This window comes from Mya arenaria, chromosome 13, assembly GCF_026914265.1.
Source record: "Mya arenaria isolate MELC-2E11 chromosome 13, ASM2691426v1".
In the NCBI taxonomy this organism is placed as follows: domain Eukaryota; kingdom Metazoa; phylum Mollusca; class Bivalvia; order Myida; family Myidae; genus Mya; species Mya arenaria.
In genome coordinates, this window is record NC_069134.1 from 50,896,670 (window position 1) to 50,919,819 (window position 23,150).

The window sequence follows — 23,150 nt, forward strand, 5'->3', positions numbered from 1 at the left end:
TACGACTCATAATGCACCACATGGCTCATAATGGGTAACATGATGCATAATGGATCACATGCCCTATAATGGACCACATGTCTTATAATGGACCACATGTCTTATAATGGACCACATTACTTATAATTGATGACATGACTCAAAATGGATGGACCACATTACTCATAATGGACCACATGACTCATAATGGACCACATGACTCATAATAGACTACATTTCTCATAACTGACCAAATGACTTATAATGGACCACATTACTTATGTGTTAATTACAGTGTTTTAACGTGCATATCGTATTACTTTATATCAAATAAATTGCCAGTTATTAATCAAACAATCAATAAATTTCCCTTCTTTGTTTTATTGACTTCTAGAACAATGCAGTGTACGATCTATAACTTATCAATCAATCAATCAATCAATCAATCAATCAATCAATCAATCAATCAATCAATCAATCAACCAATCAACCAATCAGGTAGGCAATTAATACTGAAAGCAAAGTATAACGCACATTACATTGAAATTAAACATATATTGAGCAATACATAAGACAAGAGTATAAAATCTGCATATTTCTAAATATAAACAATTAAATAGGTTAGTAACAATATTTTTACAACATATTTAAATAATAAAGAAATTTAATACTGATTTGGGGTAAAAATAACAGACAATGTATGACACATCAATCTAGGGGCTTAGTTTCAAGTAATTAAAACATATTAGACTAAAGTTAAACACTGTTTAGGAATACTGTTTCGACAGCAAAACTATCTAGTCAAATAATGAAGTAAAATGTATTATGAAGTAATTAAAATATGCTTTATTCCTTTAGTCACCCCCAAAAGGTCAGTGTTCAGTAAATTACTTTTTCATCACATAAACAGGTCAGAGTTCAGTAAATTACTATTTTATCACATAAAGTACTATTTTTATCACAAACTGGAGTTTTATCTCATAATAAACCAGTTGTTTTTTTCGACTGCTTTCTTTTGACTCAACGCCCACTCTGAAAAAAAGAGAGAAAAATATGCTTAAAATCATTATATATTTATACGTATGAACACACGCATCCTTTTAAGACAAAAAATAGAAGAACTTACAGAACATAAACTGTATGACTACAATACAGTGCTAGTTATATATAGCCGAAAAACGCATTCGGTGCACCTTTGCCATTTTCCATCAAAAACAACCTCGGATTTAAATGGACGGTTTACACTGTCAGAAATCTTTACATTTTACTTCGCTGCAAGTAGACCACGTTTTAATTTCAATTAGCATTTAAAGTTATAACTTTAATCTTGGGTATCTGAATTATATTTGCAATAATACACTTGACTGCCATTAAATTTAAACTCAGTAATACAAAATACACATTCAATTAATACTATTATTTAAAAAATACTAATCCAAGATTGTTTACGATGGAAAATGGCTGAGGATTTCCAATTGAAAAACTGTTTACTGCTGTTAACAATATAATCTGATTAAAGCAATTAATCACACTAAAAATTAAAACATATTAAACGATTCGGAATAAGCGTTCACTGGCAGCAAAACAGGGTACGATTTAAATGCTTTTAATTAAAGCTAAAGTATTTGTTTTGTTTTTTCTATGCTAAATATTGCCTCTCTCAATGAAACAAAAAAAAACTACAAAAAAATGTCAGGTTTTTATTTATTAACAAAATATTGTAGTGTACATCAAGGTAACCAAGCGAGTTTTTTTTATAGCTGAGTATTGTTTTTTGATAAGCCCAACCAATTTTAATTGTGGCAATTGTAAATGAAATCAAATCTTGGGTTATAACGTATCCCGCCACCAAACTCAGTACACTAAACACAGCCACATACTGATATTAGGAAGCAGTGTGACTTGTCACGTACACTTTAGGACTTTATCTGTAGATTTTTTACAAAATGACGATGAAAAATCCTAAAATTGAACGTGGAAAAGTGCACAGAGAAATGTATAAGGCCCAAAAAATACACCTTTTATGACAAAAGTACAGCAAACCAAACAGAATACATGGGAGACAGAGGAATCACCCGTGCTAGGAGGCTAAATATGATTCCTTCCCAAAAAACGTCAACCAAAATACCTCTTGCAATAACTCTACACACTTCTAGCCAGCAAATGTTTTGCTACGCGTCAGAACTGGCGCTTGGAATTGCATTCTTGGATCTTCAGGGTCGGGGAAAGGATTGTTTGAGGCTGAATAGAAAATTAATGCTTCCTAGAAATATGTGGAAACATGGAAAACGTTATAAACGTATGTTAAAGGTGCATGAACGCATGTCGAAATTGGAATAGTTCGAAAAGTGACATTGTGGCATGCATATTATAAGTGAGTTATAAATTGGTGTATTGTGATTTGTAAATTGGTGTTCAGACTGAAATGATATAGTTGTTTTGAAGTAAATTTGGAAAAAGTGGTAGAGTGGAGAAATTAAATTTGGCTATAAAGCGAACAAAACCACTCCACAAACTTTTACCATTGATTCTAGCCGAACGAACTGTGACGTTCCGACAGTTTCGGGACAAATTTATACCTTGCCCCACGAAACGAAATCGGGAATGTCCGTAGAACTCCGCCAAAATGTCGGAGGGTATTGATGAAATTCCTTTTTAGCAAGGTTTTCAGTGGAACCTACACGGGACCCTTTAACCAAGCGTGCTGTTGTAAAAAAAATGTCGAAAACACATTCAGTTCCTAAAAGTCACTAGGATAACCCTTGGATATGTTATTGAATTCTACCTTTAAGAAGTTATACATTATTTATTTTTGTATTCCAACATACATATAGAAAAAGGGTTTGAAGTGATACGTAAAAACATAAGATACATTTCTTTTGTGTGATAGTTAGTCGGTGTGAAGTTAATAAAAGTGTATTTCAAAAGGCATTATGAGGAAAACTGGCTTTGAAACATAATATTCTTAGACATTATTCTTTGTTCGGATACGGTTAGGGAAGCCCTACTTACTCAACGATGATTTTGACCCAGTGTGTACTTTGTCCAGAGAGATGATCGTTGATTAACTGGACATTATTTATAATAAATATTATTCAACGATACCAAGAAAGAAAAGAAAAAGAAATCGACTCAATAAACAGATTACCGTAATTCCAAATAATCGTTTGTAAGTTGTTTGCATTTACCTTAAAGCTGCACTCTCACAGATTTACCATTTTTACAACTTTTTATTTTTATTTTTTTTGTCTTGGAAAGAGCAAATTTTTGCGTTAATATCTGCAAACCAATAATATAAGATTGCTGACAAAAAATCAGATCGTAGATTATTAATGTTTTATGGAAAAAACCGTTGCTAACGGTTTAAGTAAAATGCATAAAACTTCAATTTTTGAACTTAAATATAAAAACCTGCGATTTTATTTTTATCAGCAGCTTATTTAACTTATTTCCATGGATATTCGCCAAAAAAAAATCGGCTCGTTCCAAGACAAAAAAATAAAAAAGTTTTCAAAACGTCCAATCTGTGAGAGGGCAGCTTTAAGAACATATATGGTTTTAGGAAAATATCAAAATGATTGTGAGCGAAGCTTCAAAAAGCGTGAGTATGTTATTTTTAGTTGATAAAACACTTGTTAGTTATACATATTGCATGTGAAAATAACTGTTAAGTATTATATGACTCTCTTAAAAGCACTAGGGACAAGTTACTCGTGTAGTCCCTAAAGGCTAAGTGTTTTTTTTTTGCTTTATCGACAGTGTCGCAAAACTGTAACTCCTCTTGTCCCAAAGGTAACAGCTATTTTTGCTTTATCGACAGTGTCGCAAAACTGTGACTACTCTAGTCCAAAAGGTTACAGCACGTTTTGCCTAATCGAGAGTGTCGCAAAACTGTGACTACTCTAGTCCCAAAGGTTACAGCACTTTTTGCTTTATCGACAGTGTCGCAAAACTGTAACTTCTTTAGTCTCAAAGGTTACAGCACTTTTTGCTTTATCGACAGTGTCGCAAAACTGTAACTACTCTAGTCCCAAAGGTTACAGCACTTTTTGCTTTATCGATAGTGTCGCAAAACTGTAATTTCTTTAGTCGCAAAGGTTACAGCTCTTTTTGCTTTATCGACAGTGTTCCAGAACTGTGACTATTCGAGGCTCAAAGGTTACATCTCTTATTGCTTTATCGAATGTGTTCCAGAAGTTCTATTCTAATCCCAAAAGGTTACAGCTCTTTTTGCTTTCTTGACAGTGTCGCAAAAAAAGTTCTACTCTAGTCCCCAAAAGTCTCATCTAGAACTGACTTCTTAGTCTAATGAATCCGATAAGAATATACATACGTAATACAGCGTTTTGCAGACACGTGTTTCTATAAATTCATCAACAGATCATGTACTAAAATTTGGAGTTGTTTTCCTTCTCCATAGCATTTATTCAATAGAATAAGTAGCATTTAAAATTGTGTGTTGAAACATTTCGAATATTTCAGGAAAAATGGTCCAATTTTCCAAAGCAAACAATGAGCATTAATTATTTTTCCAAAATCGCAACGCTCACTACAACTGCTTCTCCAAACCCTATCTCCTGTCCACTTACCACTGGGCTGCTGTCTGCTTGGAACCATATAGCGGGATTTAATCTCGCCCACCCTCGGGTTAATCAGGTGCCCGGCCGGAACTTCGTCTGCCTTAACACCATCCGCCCAGCGTATGACCCCTGCAAAAGACAATTTAATTGTAAATTTCAATCTAAATATAAATCAACGATGATCGATCGAGGTGGCATTTCTTCTCACCTGCAAAGGAAAATATCGATTCATAGTTTCATCATCATCATCATCATCATCATCATCATCATCATCATCATCATCATAATAATAATAATAATCATCATAATCATCATCAGCAGCAGCAGCAGCAGCACCAGCACCAGCACCAGCAGCACCACCAGCAGCACCAGCGGCATCTCATCAACAACATCATCATCATCATCATGATCATCATCGTGATCATCATCATGATGATGATCATCATCATCATCATCATCATCATTATTATCATCATCATCATCGTCCGGTCTTGTTACTACATCCAATATCCAATAGTGAAAAATTCAAACATGTTCCTACCATCTACGAAGACAATTCTGGCGCCCCCGGCCTGAAGAACCTCTTTGACGTGACGCCAGCTGCCGCCCGCACGCCCGTGACGTAACCTGCACGTGATGGGGTCATGTTAGTAAATTGACTGTGATATATATAATAAAATAAACATAATCCCTTTCGTTACTTAAAAGCTGCATAGTATCTTTGATATAAATATTTGTGACAAATGATATGTAAATTTATGTAAAATATGGTATTTTAATCATATGCAGCATTTTTATACCATTTATTGCTCATTAAATAGAAATTTTACAAAAATAATTGAGATTTGCAGTTTTGAACGCAGATTCAAGACGTCAGGTACACAAGTATCAACATTTAAAGGGACTAGACACCAGATGGTCCCAGATCGGCAAGTAGAGTATTTCCTAAAAACAGGCATAGAATTGTCATTATGAGCTAGATTGATGCCGATTATACATCATTTTACATGATTAAAAGACTGTTTGTCGTTGTCGCTGTTTAAAAATAACGCATAATGGTTTCCCAGTTTATAGAGTGTATATTTAGCATGTGAGCGTCACGTGATTAGTTACATATACCGACACAATTTCAAATTAACTGGGAATTACGTGTCAGAGAGACCTAGTAGATTTCGATTTCGAAAATACGTAAAAACTGCCAAAAAATACATGTGTCGTAAGCGATTGGAAGCATCAGTAAGTAAGATTCAATGCGTTGTACACAACGATATCAATTTTATGTAAGTTTTTTTTTTCTCTTTTTCTTGCAACAGTAGCATCTGGTGTCTGGTCCCTTTAACATTATCGCCAATGGCTCTATAAACATACAAAGCTTATTTGTAAATAGGATATCTTAAAATATAAATTCCTCTTGACTGAAGGCAAGATAAGTGAGTCAGCAAAACTGTTTTTGAAGTAGCGGATCTACAGGCAATATATGATATAGTCGAGTATATAAAATGAAAATTAATAGGAAACCTTATTGACGTCAATTAAACCTACTGGAGGTAGTCTTACTGAGGGGCCGGGATTCATAAAACATTTTAAAAAATCATGACATTTCCTTAAGTTCAGTATCTGACTTTTCATATGATATAATCACTTCAAAATATATGAAATACTTTATTTGCATAGGTAGACATAATATATGTAAAAATACACTTGTACTTTTATTTTAATTTGACAACATTTTTTTTTTAGAAAATTGACATAAGTTCAGAAATTACTTAAGATGTTTTATGAATACCGCCCCTGCTGGACTTCCTGGCTTACCTGGCGGGTCCAAACTCTGGGTAACTGGCTGACGGAAACTGTTGTGAAACCTGTTGGAAGTTCTTGTGGAAATCGTCATACCCAGCTCGCTCATTAAAACGAAGATGCACGGGAACAGATTCGTCTATCTGCACGGGAAAAAGGGGGCGGTGTAAATGTTGCAATTATGAATACATGGATATTTTTCTTCTTGGGTTAAGAACTTTCCTTATATAGTTTTAATAGACGACTACAACGAAAGAAAAAGAAGAATTAGAAGAAGAACTAGAATTAGAAGAATAAGAATTAGAATTAGAAGAAGAAGAATAAGAATTAAAAGAATAATAATTAGGAGAATTAAAAGAAGAAGACGAAGAATTAGAATTAGAATTAGAAGAAGAAGAATTTGAAGAATAAGAAGAAAAGAAGAATAGGAAAAAGAATAATTAAAAGAAGAAAAAGAATTAAAAGAGAAGAAGAAGAAGAAGAAGAAGAAGAAGAAGAAGAAGAAGAAGAAGAAGAAGAAGAAGAAGAAGAAGAAGAATGATTTGTTAGTACATTTTTTTTAAATAAAGTAATAAAGTGAACATAGTGTGCGATGTCTTTTTTGTTTGAACTTAGTACAAACAGATTTTAAAACCAATTTGAATTGTAATTATTTATGCAACACTTATCTTAAAGCAATCAATTAAGCTGTCTGAATGCGAATGTTTATTGATATTCTGTTAGTAACGTGATAGTGTCAAATAAATGACGACCTACTTTCTCTCCCATTTAAGCATTAATCAAGTATTATGAATAATGAATGACAGAAGGATTACATGAAAATATACAAAGAACAACCAAATACACGCATGTTAACAAATAAACTTCAATTGCATTGATTTTTGTTCACATATATATTATTGATATTTTATTCTTGTATAAATCAATGTGTATCATTTTTGTTTTAAAGTACCTTTAATGATTGTTTTTAATCAAGTTTTAATAATAATACTAATGTAATTCAGCTTAATAACCAAACACGGCTAATACACTAGCGGAATTGAGGGGCATGCACCCCTAGCCCCAACATCTGAACCATATATAGATGGGATCGGGGAGAGGTGGCGCATGTCAAAATTTGCACCTCCTCTAGTTCAAAATCCTGGACCCGACCTTTACCAGCGTATATGAATCCCGCTTTAGTTTTCTGGCTAGTAACAAGTAGAGAGACCAAGAGAACGCAACCCTCGTGGGGTTCGCTACCACGAGCTCCTTGTTAAAAGGTGGACGTTTGTATATTTGAATTTTAACGAGTACTTACCGATGCGTTCTGTGCAGTGACGTTGTACACTAGCGGATCTGGCTGACCTTGACCTTCATACGGGGGCATCTGATCCATTGACTTTGACATCTGCCCGTAGCGGTCTCCGGCGCTGAATGACGGGTTCCTTCGGGGAGGGAAGGCGGCGTTTCCTTGCATGGCAATCTGGAACGTCTGCGGTAGCGGCTCCTTTCGGTACACCTGTGCGGACCCCTTCCGGTTCATCCATTGTGACATTAACGAATAGCTCGTGCTGTGAAAGGAATGGGAGTTTGTAAACTGGTCTTCGGGTGGTTAAAACGATGATATATGTTTACGCTGTTCTGTAAAGTTACTGTTTGTTCTCTGTTATTCTCAAAGTGATATGGGCTTCGTTCCATTTCAATATTTAAGTATCTGATATACAAATAACCAATACTGACTTGTAACCAACGTTATATGATGTCCATAGGCCTCAGTATTTAACACTAACAATAGCTCGATAAAATGATCTTATTTGTGAGTCGAGCATCTTAAAGCTGCACTCTCACAGATTGACCGTTTTGACAACTTTTTTTATTTTATTTTTGTCTTGGAATGAGCCAAGTTTTAGTCTATGTCGGAAAACCGGTGATATAAAACTGCTGATAAAAGATCAGTTCGCAGATTTTAATATTTCGCTCTAAAATTAATGTTTAATGTTTAAAAGCGTTACTAACGCTTTAAGAAAAGAGAAAATTTCGGCATCTTTCCAAACAATTGAGATCTGTTATACTGTGTTGTTATACTGTGTTGTTATGTTGTTATACTGTGTTGTTGTGTTGTTATACTGTGTTGTTATACTGTGTTGTTATACTGTGTTGTTATACTGTGTTGTTATACTGTGTTGTTATACTGTGTTGTTATACTGTGTTGTTATACTGTGTTGTTATACTGTGTTGTTATACTGTGTTGTTAAACTGTGTTTTATTCAATATGACTGATTTAAAAACACTGATTTCAATCAAGTAAATCCGGCATAAAAAAATGTTGTCAAATCGGTCAATCTGTGAAAGTGCAGCTTTAATGTGTGTGCCTTCTTATTCGCTTGGACAGATGTTTTTTTGTTCCATTAACTGATATTTTGAGATTGGCTCTGCAGTCTTACACCGTCTAGATTTGTTGTCATCGGATTGTACAATCAGAACGGATTTAGTTGTTAGACTTACTGGTGATTTATCATATCAATGACTTATTATAACGCTGATATGTTATATCAACGATGTATGATATCAATGATTTATTATAACGCTGATATGTTATATCAAAGATGAATGATATCAATGATTTATTATAATGTTGATATGTTATATCAAAGATGAATGATATCAATGATTTATTATAATGTTGATATGTTATATCAACGATATATGATATCACTGAATTATTATAATGCTGATATCTAGTGATATGTTATATCAAAGATGTTAGATATCAATGAATTATTATAATGCTGATATGTTATGTCAAAGATGCATGATATCAGTGATTTGATATAACGCTGATATGAACTAACAAAGATTATGATATCAATGATTATTTAAAACGCTGATATGTACTATCAAAAATGTATGATATCAATGATTTGTTATAACGCTAATATGTTCCATCAAAGATGTATGATATCAATGATTTGTTATAACGCTGATATGTTCCATCAAAGATGTATGCTATCAATAATGTGTTATAACGCTAATATGTTCCATCAAAGATGTATGATATCAATGATTTGTTATAACGCTGATATGTTCCATCAAAGATGTATGCTATCAATGATGTGTTATAACGCTGATATGTAAAATCAAAGGGGTATAATATCAATAATTAATTATAATGATGATATGTTATATCGAAGATGTTTAATATTAATAACTTGTTATAACGCTAATAAGTAATAAAAGATGTATGATATCAATGACTTGTTTTAATGCAGGTACGTAATACAAAGATGTATGATATCAATGACTTGTTATAAAGCTGATATGTATTATCAAAGATGCATGATATCAATTATTTGTTTTATTAATGGTTTGCAATATTAATAATTTCATTTTTATATTAATTATTTGTTCAATTAAGTATTTGTAGCACCAGCTATTTGTGAAATTATCGATTTGTTACCCGAATGACTTGTAGTTTAAATGATCTGTTATATCAATGCTAAAGTAATATCAACGATCTGATATAAGTATGATTTTTAATATCAATTATTTGTTATATCAAAGCACTGTTATATCAATGATTTATAAAACTAAAATTTGACATCCTCAAAGATTTGTAATATCACTGATTTGTAATATCACTGATTTGTTATCTCAATGATATGTTATCTCAATGATATGTTATATCAAAGATCTGTTATCTCAATGATATGTTATCTAAATGATTTGTAATATCAATGATCTGTTATCTCAATGATATGTTATATCAAAGATCTGTTATCTAAATGATATGTTATCTCAATGATTTGTTATATCAATGATCTGTTTTATCAATGATTTGTAACATCAATGATTTGTTATCTAAAAGATCGGGTATATTAATGATTTGTTATATCAAAGATCTATTATATTGATGATTTGTAATATCAATGATCTGTTATATGAATGATTTGTTTATATCAATGATCTTTTATAAGAATGAATAGAAAATCAAAGATCTGTTATATTGATTATTTGTAATATCAAATATGTGTTATAAGAATGATTTGTAACATCAATAAATTGTTATCTCAATGATCTGCATATCAATGATTTGTTATCTCAATGATCTGTATATCAATGATTTGTGATACCGATGACTTGTGATACCATTGATCATTCATATCAATGAATGGTAATATTAATCGTTTTTTCCATATACCCTAAACCTTTAAATAATAAAAGTCTGAAGTCAATTGTCTAACCATATGGAAATACGTTATTTGTATGGTGTTGTAAGCAGCTTTAACGGATGCCTAATAATGAGGAATGAACGATTAGTAAAATAGCTGTTAAGAAAGGAATAATAAAATGGTTAATTTGATATATTGGTTTATTAAAGCAAACATCAAATGAAATAGGTTTTACTTCAATTGAATGAATCAATGTATTATATAAACTTCACCACAACGCGTCACACGAGACAAGTTTCATAGACAAAAATGTCAAGTAAATTCTTAGCGTTGGTCTCAATGCGTGTATTTATGTTTTTTATTAAGTAGGTGAATACTTTCAAATACACATCAGACAATGCTTAAAACTCTTTGTCTGAACCATGATCATTAAAATGAAAGTTGTATGTTCTTTGTGAAAGTATTCTTCCACAACTTAAGAGTCATTCTAATCCTTGCAAGCACATGAAAGAAGATTAAGAACTTAATAAATACAGAATTGAAGGGCTTATTGAACAAGGATTAGGCCACGATTTCTGATCGATTGCATGTCGTATTTGCTCTGGCGATGCACATGGAACTTAGGGAAATTAATGAGCTGCAGCAGCATGAAAACAAACGTTTGATTTAATCCCGCCAAGATTGGAATCAAAGGTTGAAAGAACCAGTGATAACGACCTAGAAGTTGACTTATCGATGAAATTTGTTACATCTAATGTGTATTTTCTTGTGCTCAAAAATAAAATGTACTATGGTATGCTATGATAAATGTATTCTTAAAATAAATGTCAATATAAAGCTTATTGTTATTTGATAATTAAGCCCCATTTCCACTGTCAAACCATTGTGGCAAATGTTTCCAACAATACTTGAACTGTTTCAAACAGAACTGAATCTGTTGGAAATACGATATTTTATTAAATGTTTCCGGTGGTTTATAGATATTAATCAGTGAAATAAAAAATGATATTTCACTGTTTCAAACAGTAAATATCATTTTGATATTTTCACTGTTTTGAATGTTTAGCCCGCTATCAATTCCATAGCATATATCAACACACACAAGGCTGGTACACAATGTCAGCGACGTCATTTCCGAAGTGACGTTACGTTCGCATACACTGTGGCAACGCGACTCGTGCAATATAGCTTTTTGTGAACTATATTACGATCTTACACTTACACAAACAATTGTCCTCGATGTAATACCAAGAAAATGGTAATATATTTAAAATTAAGATATTTATTGGTACACCTTACGTTGCCATAGCAATGATAATGTCACATATTATACAATATAATAACTTAATCATATCTGAAATACTATATTTTATTGATTGAAAATACAAACCTATATGTTAAAACAAAAATACTTTTCTTGTAATTTATATATGAAAATTTGAAGAAATTGATTTAAGTCCAGAAATGGCTCAAGATGTATTATGAATACCGACCCAGCTACTCTAACTTCCATATGGCACATAGGGCCATATTCATGATTGGTTTAAGTCATTTCTTAACTTAAGTGGATTTCTTAAATATTTCATAGTCAAATTAAAAGAAATATATATGTGTTTTAACATTTATTTATTTTTGAAAAAAATAATGAAAATAATGTATTTCAGAAAATATTAAGTTTTTATATCATTTGACCCATGATATACTTATATTAGGAAAGTGTTTTTAAAGTTAAGAAATGACTTAATATGCTTTATGAATACCAACGTAGTACAATTATCGTTTGTTTAGTTATAATACATGCATTTCGTATCATCGATTATATCACTTAAAGTTCTGACCCATTTCTTTAAATTATTTAACAAGCATGACATAGAAATGAACAATACTCTTTTAAAACAACGAGTACGTGCAATGCGATCAAGTATAGTCTTATAGTTTACAGCATATACAATGACAAACCATTGCAGACGATAAGACAAATATGTAAAATCATGACAATGTCATGTATATACTCACCGAAAACGGTTGTCAGCCCGCTGTGGCTTATAGGTTGTTTTTCTAAAGTCCATAGACATTTTTATATTTTTTGTTTTATTTTTCTATGTCACACAAAAATAAATAAATAAATAAAATCTACCCTACACCCTGTACCACCAAAAAGGGTTATTAAGTCTGATCATTTGAGTACGCAGCTTATTTTATATACCTCTGTATTTAAAATCCATTTAAATATTTTCTAATCTCTACTTAGGATCAATGAATCAAAATTTGCGGTTGTGCCTTGTAGCAGACGAGAAATCAGATACACCTGACGACACATAATGGAACATTCTTGTAGTCTTGGAGAGACGCGCCGGGTTAAAATGTCCCCAGCAATCGTCCGCTAAAGACCTATCATTAAAGTGACTCGATATAAACGATATATAGGGTCAGACTGCATTGAAATATATAACTTCATGAGAAATGTGACTAACTGCTTATTACAACAGTAAAACATCAACAAAAGTGCGCTAATGTTAATACATTCTTTTAAATGTTACCGACAATGTTATATTTTGCCGAAAAGCTTTAGTTACTGTTCGGTTTGTGTTTTATATAAAAGTATGGCCCTTTAAGCATAAGAAGGCATTATTCCATTTAGAGAGGTTAGGCTAGAAAATGAAATGGCCGTGTGTGACCCCTGACCTTCATCTCGTCAACCGAAGTTTTAATTTGAGGATCATTTAAAAACAATGCATACCCCCCCCCCCCCCCTCCACCACCACCACCACCACACACACACGCGCGCACACCAACCATTATTATATCTCGAATACCAATCCAGCAAAGAAAGGGTCATGAATCCTTATATGTCTAAACCATGCTACAATGTACACATCATGTATGTCCATCTATATGCAGTAGCTACAAGGTCACCGGCATTTGGACGAGGATTAGTTAAACGTTGCTATGGTAACCGGCATTGTATTTTGAAAAAAAAACTCACGTTCTCGTTTGCAGCTTTATGACACGTGAAAGGTCGTGAAAATTGGTTATCACAATAAATGATTTTCATTTATCAAAATCAACTTAAGTATGTATTTCTGCTGGTTGAAATAAGCAACTTCATTCTGACTACCTTAACAAAATCTATGTTTGGTCTTATCAAAACCATTGTCACGAGTGGGGAAGACGGTAGGCAGTGGGTTTTTTTACGTTTCCATCGACAGGGTCCTGTTGATATCATTATTACCTCACGTGTGAATGACCATTTAAGTATTAACTTTATATATTTAATAACGATTGTGGAAAAAGTTATGATGACTCACACTAAGTCACTCTCGTCGGCACGACGTTGCGCGAGAATGTGGTCTTGTGTTGTGGGGGAAACCGCAGTACCCGGGGAAAACCCCACTTGTCCGGCTTGGTGACCACAAACCAAACTCACATGCGCCAAGGCTGGGACTCAGACCGGGATCGCCTTGGTGAGAAGCCAGTGCGCTAGCCACGGCGCTTACCGGCCAGTTTTGCATTTGTGGCTCAATGTAAAAAATACTACGAGTATGAAATACAGACCAATAAATGTTGATAGGGAACACCAGGTTATTCAATATGCCGGGTATGTCAGCCAAACAAAGCTGTCATTTACTGGTCATCTAAGGGTTAATGTGTGAAATATAACCAATAAAGTAACTGTTTATCAGGCAAAAACTAAATATTGTCGGAGATTACCTTTCATGTAATTGTCATCGTTGACCGATTGACCTTAACTGCCTTTTACTTTTTGACTCATAAATGAAGACGGTATTAAGTATGGGTTGAGATTAATCACTCAAGTACGGCACAGCCGGACAAACGCATTTATTTAATGCGATCCAATTCTCAAGGCATTCTCATGGCATTTATGCATCTATAATAATATCAGCCATGATAATGGTCTATAACAGAGGGCAATACCTCCAAACAAGCAAGCTATTGAGCTGAATCACGATAACTTATATTTCAACGGATCAGACAAAAATGATTTATGATGTAATATCGAGTATCAGGCTTTGCTTTAAACAAGGAATGATATATCTTCAGCGGAAAATCTTGTTTTTTTAAAGAACACATGGGAGACTTGCTTTGAGATTATACCCAACGAGATCAGAGTTGCATTTATCTCAAATCAAGGTCTTTAAACTTGAGAGTATTTAAAAGGTCATGAACACGTAATTCGATAACAGTTGGAAGTCATTTATATGCAAACTACGTAGGCACTTTTTCATACACTTAAAGGGACACTCTTATTCAAAATCCATACATACACATGTATGACAAACATCAATTTTGACTGATTAACCTTTAACTACATACTAAATAATACATTTTATATATGGAAAAGTTTAGTTACTGATAACAAGATTGTACTCGTGTATTTAATAGAAGAAAGCGCAAAAATATTAAATGATTGGCGAATGCTAAAAGATTTCCCGAGTTTTACTATAGTCTCATTAGGTAGAAATACCGTGCTTTGTGCTCATTTCTCTCTAAATTAAACTGGGTTTCCGTCATAAGAACCATTGTTTTCGACATTTATTCATCCTTTTTGTAAAATTAAAACAATATTAGTATTAATTGTGGTAAATCTTATTTGGGAGTGAGAGCGCATCTTTAAAGGGACTTGCTCATAATTTTGTAAAATGCAACTTTTCTTGAATGACGAAATAAAGTGTGGCAAACTATTAGGAGTGTTAAAACTAAGATACTGACGGCTGTCAAATGTTGAAATATGCTCAAATATTGTCTTTGAAGTCCGCGATTAAGAAAAGCGTTAGAAACGCGATTCAACAAAAAATGATTTAAGGTTAAGTTATCATTCTGTTTGTGTATGAGTCCATGTAGGCGTGAGGTTTTGTTGTCAGTTTTCTAATGTTCCTTGAGTGTACCGTCATCGGGTTAGCAACCCACTAAAAGCTGATTTTTTTTATAATGTATGTGTATTTTTTTCTGCAATTTCGGTATCTAAGAGTAAAATAGTTATAATTAAAGTGTTCTCTGATGCATTACTGGGGAAAATGGTGCCAAAATACGATCGAGTCCCTTTAAGTCAAATTTGAATGTATTCTGTCATTAGATATTCCTTAAGCGTCTTATTTTGATTGAACTAGATCGAATCGAAGATCGATCTTGTAGTATATAATATACCCTATACATAACTATCTTAACCCTGTTTTGAAATACCTGATTTTATACTTTGTACATAATTTGAAGCGTTTATCATGTTATTAACTCAAGTGTAAATATGTGTGTGCCAATACGAAATTCCTGAATAAGAATGAAAACTATTCCTTAAATATTTCAATCTTTTAACTTTAAACGTAAAAGAAGGGAAATAGATTAAGGTAAGTCTTGTTTAGTTATTTAACTAACCTTAGTATATAGCATGTACCGAAAGTTTCTAACTAAAAAGTACATGTATATACATTCTTTGTTCAATCATTCCATATTGGCACTGAAAGAACACTATTAGTATTCGCCAGTGGTGCACAATGGAGATGCTATATAACCACATTACAACCAGAATTAATTTAAGTATATTTTGTTTTTTCAATTAGTTTTCAACATATTATTATATCTTTCTTTAAATACACGAAATTGCACTGACCCTATAAATGTGTCATTTCTTCATTAAGGGTTAAGAAAAGGTTACGGTTTCAGCTCATTAAAATGCGTTTTACTATCATAATGTGTTAAATGTACTTGAATCATTTAGATCAGATGATATTTTTACCTAATATCTTACATAAAAGGTTTAGATTTCACACATTGATAAGTATTTGTATTCGCAATATCGACATTTCGTATGATTAAATGCTATTTTTGATTCTTCTTATCACTTCTCAATCTTGTTTTATTATAGGCAAGATCATCATGTAGAACGCACGGCCTAAAGAATTAAACTTTAACTATAAATAGTCCCAGTTATGGGCTCACAGACGGACGGGTAAACAATGGGATGCGGGCAGTCAGCAACACATGTTAGTGACATCGGTCCAGGCGCCGTAAATGGGGTCCCTAAAGCTAAACCAAAGAAAGGTAAAAAGGATCAAAACAGACCTGCCGAACCAGAGTCAGAACCAACGAAACCAAAGTCAACCTATGCCAACTTTCTTAGTAGCCATAACGCTAAACTTAAACTCGAAACCGAGTCAGCTCTTCGAGGGGTGGCCTTTCTAAACAACGGTTTCCTTGTTGTCGCAGACTACCATAACAACTGCCTGAAACTGTTTGATGCCAGTTTCCAGTATCTCACTAACCTAGAGTTCTCGAGCGCGCCTTGGGATGTTTGCTCGGCTAAAGACGGGGAAAACCAGTTGTGGGCAACGGTACCTTACACACGGCAGGTCCACAGAGTGGCATTGGAGTATGTCAATGATAAGCCAATACTTGTTGACGTGGAATCGTTCAAAGCTCAGGGATTCTGCTGGGGTGTCACTTGTTTTGACGGGGGCGTCGCCGTCAGCGTGAAAGTCTCCGTGCCCCCTAACGCTTGGCCCAAGCCGCCAGAATTCCAAGTACACGTGCACGAGTACGACGGAACCTTTCGGCGCTCAATACTCTACGACCCCGAAACCGGAGGTGCTTTCTTTACGGAGCCGAAGTTTTTGAACGTTACTTACGACGATCTGTTTCTTTTAGTGTCAGATTATAAGCTTAACTCAGTGTTTTGTGTAAATAATGAAGATGAACTCATTTTCGCTTACGCCGGGATGCAAAGCCCGAACGGCATCGCGATGGACGAGAATAAGGATCTTCACGTGACCAGCTTCTTCGGGAACCAGCGCGTGCACAAGGTAGGCGCCAACGGGAAGTACAAGGACGGTCTTCAGGTGGATGAGGGGCGGCCCCTGTTTCCCCACAGCATCTGCTACCGGAAGAAAGACAGAATCATCGTGCTTACCACTGAACACTCGCTGGAAGTGTATAAACTAGTTTAAGTCTGTGATAATATTGTTAACTGACACTAGGCAATTATTTAAAGATGTTTTGTTTGAAGCGGCCCAACCGAAACTTTCTTTAGTGGGTCAGTAGACACCAAGTCACTCTTGAACCATTTTAATGACAACATGTTCTAAGTTGGGTCAATTATGGTGAATCGGTCGGGCCATTTCAAACATAATTTTTTTAAAGATGATATTCTTCGTATGATATCCATTATTATCTATGCATTATTATGAAGTTACGTTACATGTGTACATGCTACCATTGCCATACTTGCATTTGTAGGTACTGCAATCTAGTCTAGTTAAGCTTTTCCGCGTTTGCCTGGTTTTCTTTAATCAGGTGGCCAACCGATATTAATGTATTTTGCTAATATTATGTAAATTATCTTATGTGTAAGTAGTGAGGGTATTTATTTAATAAAAGGGAGATAAACATGCGTTTATTGCGCATTGATCGACTAGCGCGGCCATGCTGGATTACCTCCCTGTCTTAGACTAGTTGTCTGCCTCGACTAATCTCATTTTTGTCTGCCTCCCCACTAAGCAAAACATATGTTGGCCAGTCGAGCGCCTCGTTTTAACCTCTGTTACGCCGATTTGTTTTGGTTATAGCAGAACATAAATTACGATGATGATGATGGTGATGTTCATTTTAAAACATAAGGTCCTTTAAAAGTCCATCGAAAGTTACCGTCGTTGACATCGTCGTCGTCGTATTGATCGCCACCATCACCACCGCCGCCACTGCAACCACCGCCATGATCATCATCATCATCATCATCATCATCACCACCACCACCACCACCACCACCATCATCATAATCATCATCACCACCACCACCACCACCATCATCATCATCATCATCATCAGCAGCAGCAGCAGCAGCAACAGCAGCAGCAGCAGCAAAAAGACTAGTCATAATTGGTATGACAATGAGGAAAAACGCAATTCTCAGAAGCTAATTTGTTTCTGGTTTAACAAAAAACAATTTTCTTTAAAAGAACTCGTTAGCAAAATGTAAAAGCATTTTCTGGAGTTCTTTATGCGGTCAGTAATTGCACACCCCTAACGTATTAATTAGGAGTGGAACTTATTTCATTAGGACATATTTTAGTTATAGAATCGGTTTGAGGTGCGTATTTACCTATGTTAATATTGAAAGCGAAGTCGCAAACCTTTATGTTTAAATTTGATGGGAAAGTAAACGGAAACCACTTTATTATCAGCTTTCCTATTGAATGTTCAGTTTGCAAATCTATTTAATTAGCTTTCTATATACCAAAAGCATTAAAGATATGGCTAAATTTATCCTGGTAATTTGTTTTCTTTCATCGTATAAAATAACAACCATAGGCGCTAGAGTAGATTTAGAAAACTTTGGTATATTTTCAATCAAAAAGATAACAATTGCTTTTGAAAATGAAAATGCAAGTGGTTGAAACAAAACTTGGATACGCGAGCAGTTGAAAAATGTGTTATTCTTTTAGATGTGTATAACATTTTTTTAGCAAAAGACGACCCAGTCACCGGACTGAGTTGCATGTCTGCTATGATTCGGAAATAACGCGAAATTACGTTTAAAACTTGTTAATACGGAAAGTACGTTTCAAACTTATTGATACGGACATTACGGTTAAAACTTATTGATACGGATATAAAGTTTCAAACTTATTGATACGGAAAGTACATTTAAAACGCTTTATACTTAGAGTAATCCCAATATAAGAAATGTTCACTGACTGAAAAAATAATCTTTAGACAGTATCTAGACTTGACGGTTTCTCTGCAAACGGTGACACGGAAATAACTATACTGGAACTACTCTTTACACATTTCACTGACTGAAAAACATAGACTAAAACGGTTTTCTTTAAAATAATTCTGAACTAACGTTATTGGAACCGCATGATTGTCACTTACTGAAAAGAAATCAAACATCACATAGATTTAACGGTTTCTCGGAGCATCTATGATGTTTCTGGAATGACGTTCGTCGAACTACTTTATACAGACATTTCAAAGACTGTCAAGATGTCAGAGGAAACCTAGACTATAAAGGTCCACGAAAATGATTCGTGAATAACGTTATTCCGTAATTAAAACATTTAATACGCACATAGTTTTTCCTATCTTGAAAGGAAAAAAACCCGCAACTCAACAGCAATGATTCGTTCAAGTCGGATGTCGTTTTACGATAAGGAGATTCTGAAAGAGCTCCGTCTGCTGGTTGAGACGACGGACCCTCTCTACAGGGGCCAGAAGAAACTGAAACTCCGGGGGAAGGACCTGCAGTCCGTTCCTCAGGTAGGTATTGTTTTATAAACTATCCGAAATTACATAATTAAACCAAAAATATAATAATTTGTTATAGCTAGATCATATTTGATTGTGTCATATTGAAGATATATTTGAAGAAATAAAGTTGGTTAAGCCCTTTAAAATGATTGTATATCAATATCGAAGTAGTGAAGTAAAAACATGGACAGTGATGCCAGGTACGTCCAGGTTTCCTGGTTCATTGTTTGGGGTGAAAAACGTCCTCGATTCGGTAAGTATAAACATTCTTTTCTTTATGGTAAAGCAATTTGTTTTAGAAACAACCCTGTGCACCGAATGAAGATCAATTTTCACCCCTAACAATGAATCAGGAAACCTGGACGCACCTGACATTACTGCACTTGAAAAATCAACAACCATGATTAAAATATGATGATTAACAGAAAACCATAAAAACGCGTCCACCTGGTAAAGGGACACCACTCTATCTTTCAGGTGTTATTCACTATGATGGATCTGGAGGTCCTTGACTTGAGCCCTGCTCGTGAATCCTGCCTCGCCTTCCGGTTACCGCTGGTTCCCCCATCCATCGGGAAGCTGATAAATCTAAAGGTGCTGCAGCTGGACACCAATGAGTTGCGCTCTCTTCCAAAGGAGATAAGCTTACTGCATAGTTTGGAGCGTCTGTCGCTTAGCAACAACTTCCTTGACACCCTGCCGCACGGCATAGCGCGGCTGAAGAAGCTGCGGAGCATCCATATGGCGAACAACAGGTTTGAGGCATTTCCGTTGGAGGTTTGCGAAATTGAGTCGCTGGAATTTTTGGACCTCAGTGACAATCATCTGGTTTCCATACCAGAATCTATTTCGAAACTTGACAACCTTAGAACTCTTCTTCTGTGCTATAACAAAATTATACAACTTCCAGAATCATTGTGTGACCTGGCGTACCTTGAATGCCTTTGGCTCGGACACAACCGCCTGAAATCTTTGCCCCAACATTTTCACAAACTCAGACGCATAGAGTGGGGTCTCAGGTACTCCTCAAGCGTTTTGGAGTACAACCCTTTGGTACATCCGCCGATAGAGATCTGCCGATTAGGACCGGCTAAAATTAAGGAATATTTCGACGACTTGAACGCTGTAAGGGAGATAAATACGCCGGATTTCGAGAAAGACGAATACCATGCGAACGAGACGGAATCAGAACTAGGGGAGATCACCGCGGATACTCCAATCGAGGATGTGATGAAGAATTTTAAAATTAAGGTTACCTCCCCTGATGGCATTGAGGACGAAATAAAAGCCGAAGACTGAACTATCTTGACGAATATAACTGTTATTTGACTTAAAAGCTTGTATTATAAGCATAGAAAACAGTTCGGACAGTCCGGAACATCGCATATATCTCATATAACACTATAAAACGTAAACCAATTCTGATACCTTAGGCATGGTTTAAAAAGCCAACATCAATGCCTTATAGTTATAGTTGTTGTAGTTTAAATAATAATAAAATACGTACCTAAAGTGACACTCTTACTTAAAATCAGTATACACATACTTGTGTTAGTAAAAATAATGTGCCAACCCATGGTTAGGAATATGATACAACTGGACAAATTATGGTTAGGGCTAGTGGCACAGGGGGGGGGGGGGGGGGGGGGGGGGGGGGCTTATATCAAATTTAACTTAAATAAGAGAGGACAAAAAGCTGATGCCCTTGCAATGCCTATATTATTCGAGCAATATAAAGATTCTTTATTCTGCTTTGGTGGCCCTGTTCTTCACTTATGCACATCTAAGAACTACTTTAGTTTCTAAAGTTTTTACTAGGCTAATTTCTAGAATATCACGACCCTTAAGCACGATTAAATATCTGGTGAAATTTTACGTGTGATCGTTCATTCAGCAAGATTTAAAAAAAAAAGAATTGAAAAATCGGTTAAACGTAACCACTTGGTCACAAAGGTGGTCATGCGTTTATTTAAATTCACTCTCGGGCGAGGCCTATTCGGCGAGTGCTCCGATAATATTGTTAGTCCTAGTGGACTTTGGGAGTATGCGCAGACAGAATGTAAGGGTGGTAAGAGCTATACTGGTTCTTTAACGTTCAGCAGTTTGTAACACTATCACTTTGGACCCCCCATTTAACGTCCCTCCCGATATACGTTTAGTATTTTTGTTTGCGGCTGTGCAAGGTGCGGCTGGGAATCGAACCTGCGACCCCAGGTTTAACCATCAAGTGTGTTACCACTAAACCACGGAACCACCACAGATCATGCGTTGGAGTAAATGTAAACTAATGGTAGACGAAATAGACCAGCTTTTTCACCGATGATTTTAGTTTTTGAGTTTAAAAAAATATTCAGGTTCAAAACCTACATAATTTTGTACATATTTGAATATTGAAATAAACATTTGTCATACGGTTAAACACTGCTTTGATTTATTGCCATGGGTTAAAAAATCCATGTAAAACTGTGAATTTACTTTCGAGTTGATGTTATCTGTCCTTATAGGATGAAGAAACCCCTCTCATTTTGACTACATCAACCCGAATCCCGCGTAACAAATAGTTTTAATACAGCTGCTTTTGATTCTGCGTAATTATTAATATGCCCGTGGACCCTTGATACACCGTATAAAGCCCGTGAATGCCGCGTACCCAAAAGGAGTATTTTTAGCCTCTGATGATTATAAGTATATTTAATGGCTTATGGTAAATGTGCCGACACACAAAAAGTACTTCGTGGACAAGTCTTATTGCCGAAACACAGCCAGAATTCGTCTTCCTTTATATTTTGGTTATATCAACATAACCATGCTTTTTGGACAAAAGATTTTCAAAGATAACACACCATGAAGTTTCGTAAGTTGTGCTGAACCATGTTGGAGAGTGTTTGCTTTGTTTTCGACTATACATTAACCCTTCCACTGAAATGGAAAAGGAGGCGGAGCTTAACCATGCAATGACTAACTTACACGAACGCTAGTTATTGAACGCTGTCATTGACAACAGGATACAAGAAAATATATTTAAATTTCTATTGCTCCGGTGGCGGATTTAATTACTATTACTTTTACAATCAGAGAAAACTTTTCAACACAATTAATGAAATGGTCGAATATCTGGAACGCTTTCACTTTTGAGTTCAAAATGGTGACCGCATGCGTATAAGATTATCATTCGTCTTAAATAAAAAAAAACATAAGTTGTCATAAATACTTAATACAAAGGCATAAAGGTAAAGCGATTGGTACTTTATTAGTTAATTTAAAGAATGAAGCAAATCACATTTGAACAAAAACATATAAACTTGATTTGACGATATTTCAAATAGATAAAACTCAATTTTAATATGTATAAGAAGCGAAAAACTTTCATACATCTTTTTCT

General features: G+C 34.8%; 3 protein-coding genes across 9 annotated transcripts; 2 read left to right on the forward strand and 1 right to left on the reverse strand.

The window, feature by feature from the left end:
* Positions 1-340: 340 nt before the first annotated feature.
* On the reverse strand, positions 341-12,776 carry LOC128214443 (uncharacterized). 7 transcript variants are annotated; one of them, XR_008257919.1, is made up of 8 exons: positions 12,524-12,775; positions 7,657-7,909; positions 6,372-6,499; positions 5,101-5,186; positions 4,569-4,688; positions 2,559-2,683; positions 2,108-2,220; positions 341-1,011 (listed from the first exon to the last, which is right to left on the reverse strand). XR_008257919.1 is itself a non-coding variant. In XM_052920913.1 (8 exons), the coding sequence occupies exons 1-7, from the start codon at positions 12,580-12,582 to the stop codon at positions 2,158-2,160; spliced, it is 834 nt and encodes a 277-aa protein (XP_052776873.1). In that variant the 5' UTR covers positions 12,583-12,776; the 3' UTR covers positions 341-1,011; positions 2,130-2,157. The 7 variants fall into 7 exon arrangements, 5 of the variants coding, with proteins under 5 accessions (XP_052776873.1, XP_052776875.1, XP_052776874.1 ...); XM_052920913.1 differs by having other exon boundaries at positions 2,130-2,220; positions 12,524-12,776; XR_008257920.1 differs by lacking the exon at positions 2,108-2,220 and having other exon boundaries at positions 2,502-2,683.
* Positions 12,777-15,718: 2,942 nt separating this feature from the next.
* LOC128214743 (uncharacterized) lies at positions 15,719-17,909 on the forward strand. Its single transcript, XM_052921371.1, has 2 exons — positions 15,719-15,870; positions 16,389-17,909. Exon 2 carries the CDS (start codon positions 16,480-16,482, stop codon positions 17,464-17,466), a length of 987 nt encoding a protein of 328 aa, XP_052777331.1. The 5' UTR covers positions 15,719-15,870; positions 16,389-16,479; the 3' UTR covers positions 17,467-17,909.
* Positions 17,910-18,936: 1,027 nt separating this feature from the next.
* LOC128215529 (leucine-rich repeat and death domain-containing protein 1-like) lies at positions 18,937-21,262 on the forward strand. The gene is made up of 2 exons (XM_052922212.1): positions 18,937-19,777; positions 20,246-21,262. Exons 1-2 carry the CDS (start codon positions 19,637-19,639, stop codon positions 21,065-21,067), a joined length of 963 nt encoding a protein of 320 aa, XP_052778172.1. The 5' UTR covers positions 18,937-19,636; the 3' UTR covers positions 21,068-21,262.
* Positions 21,263-23,150: the final 1,888 nt, after the last annotated feature.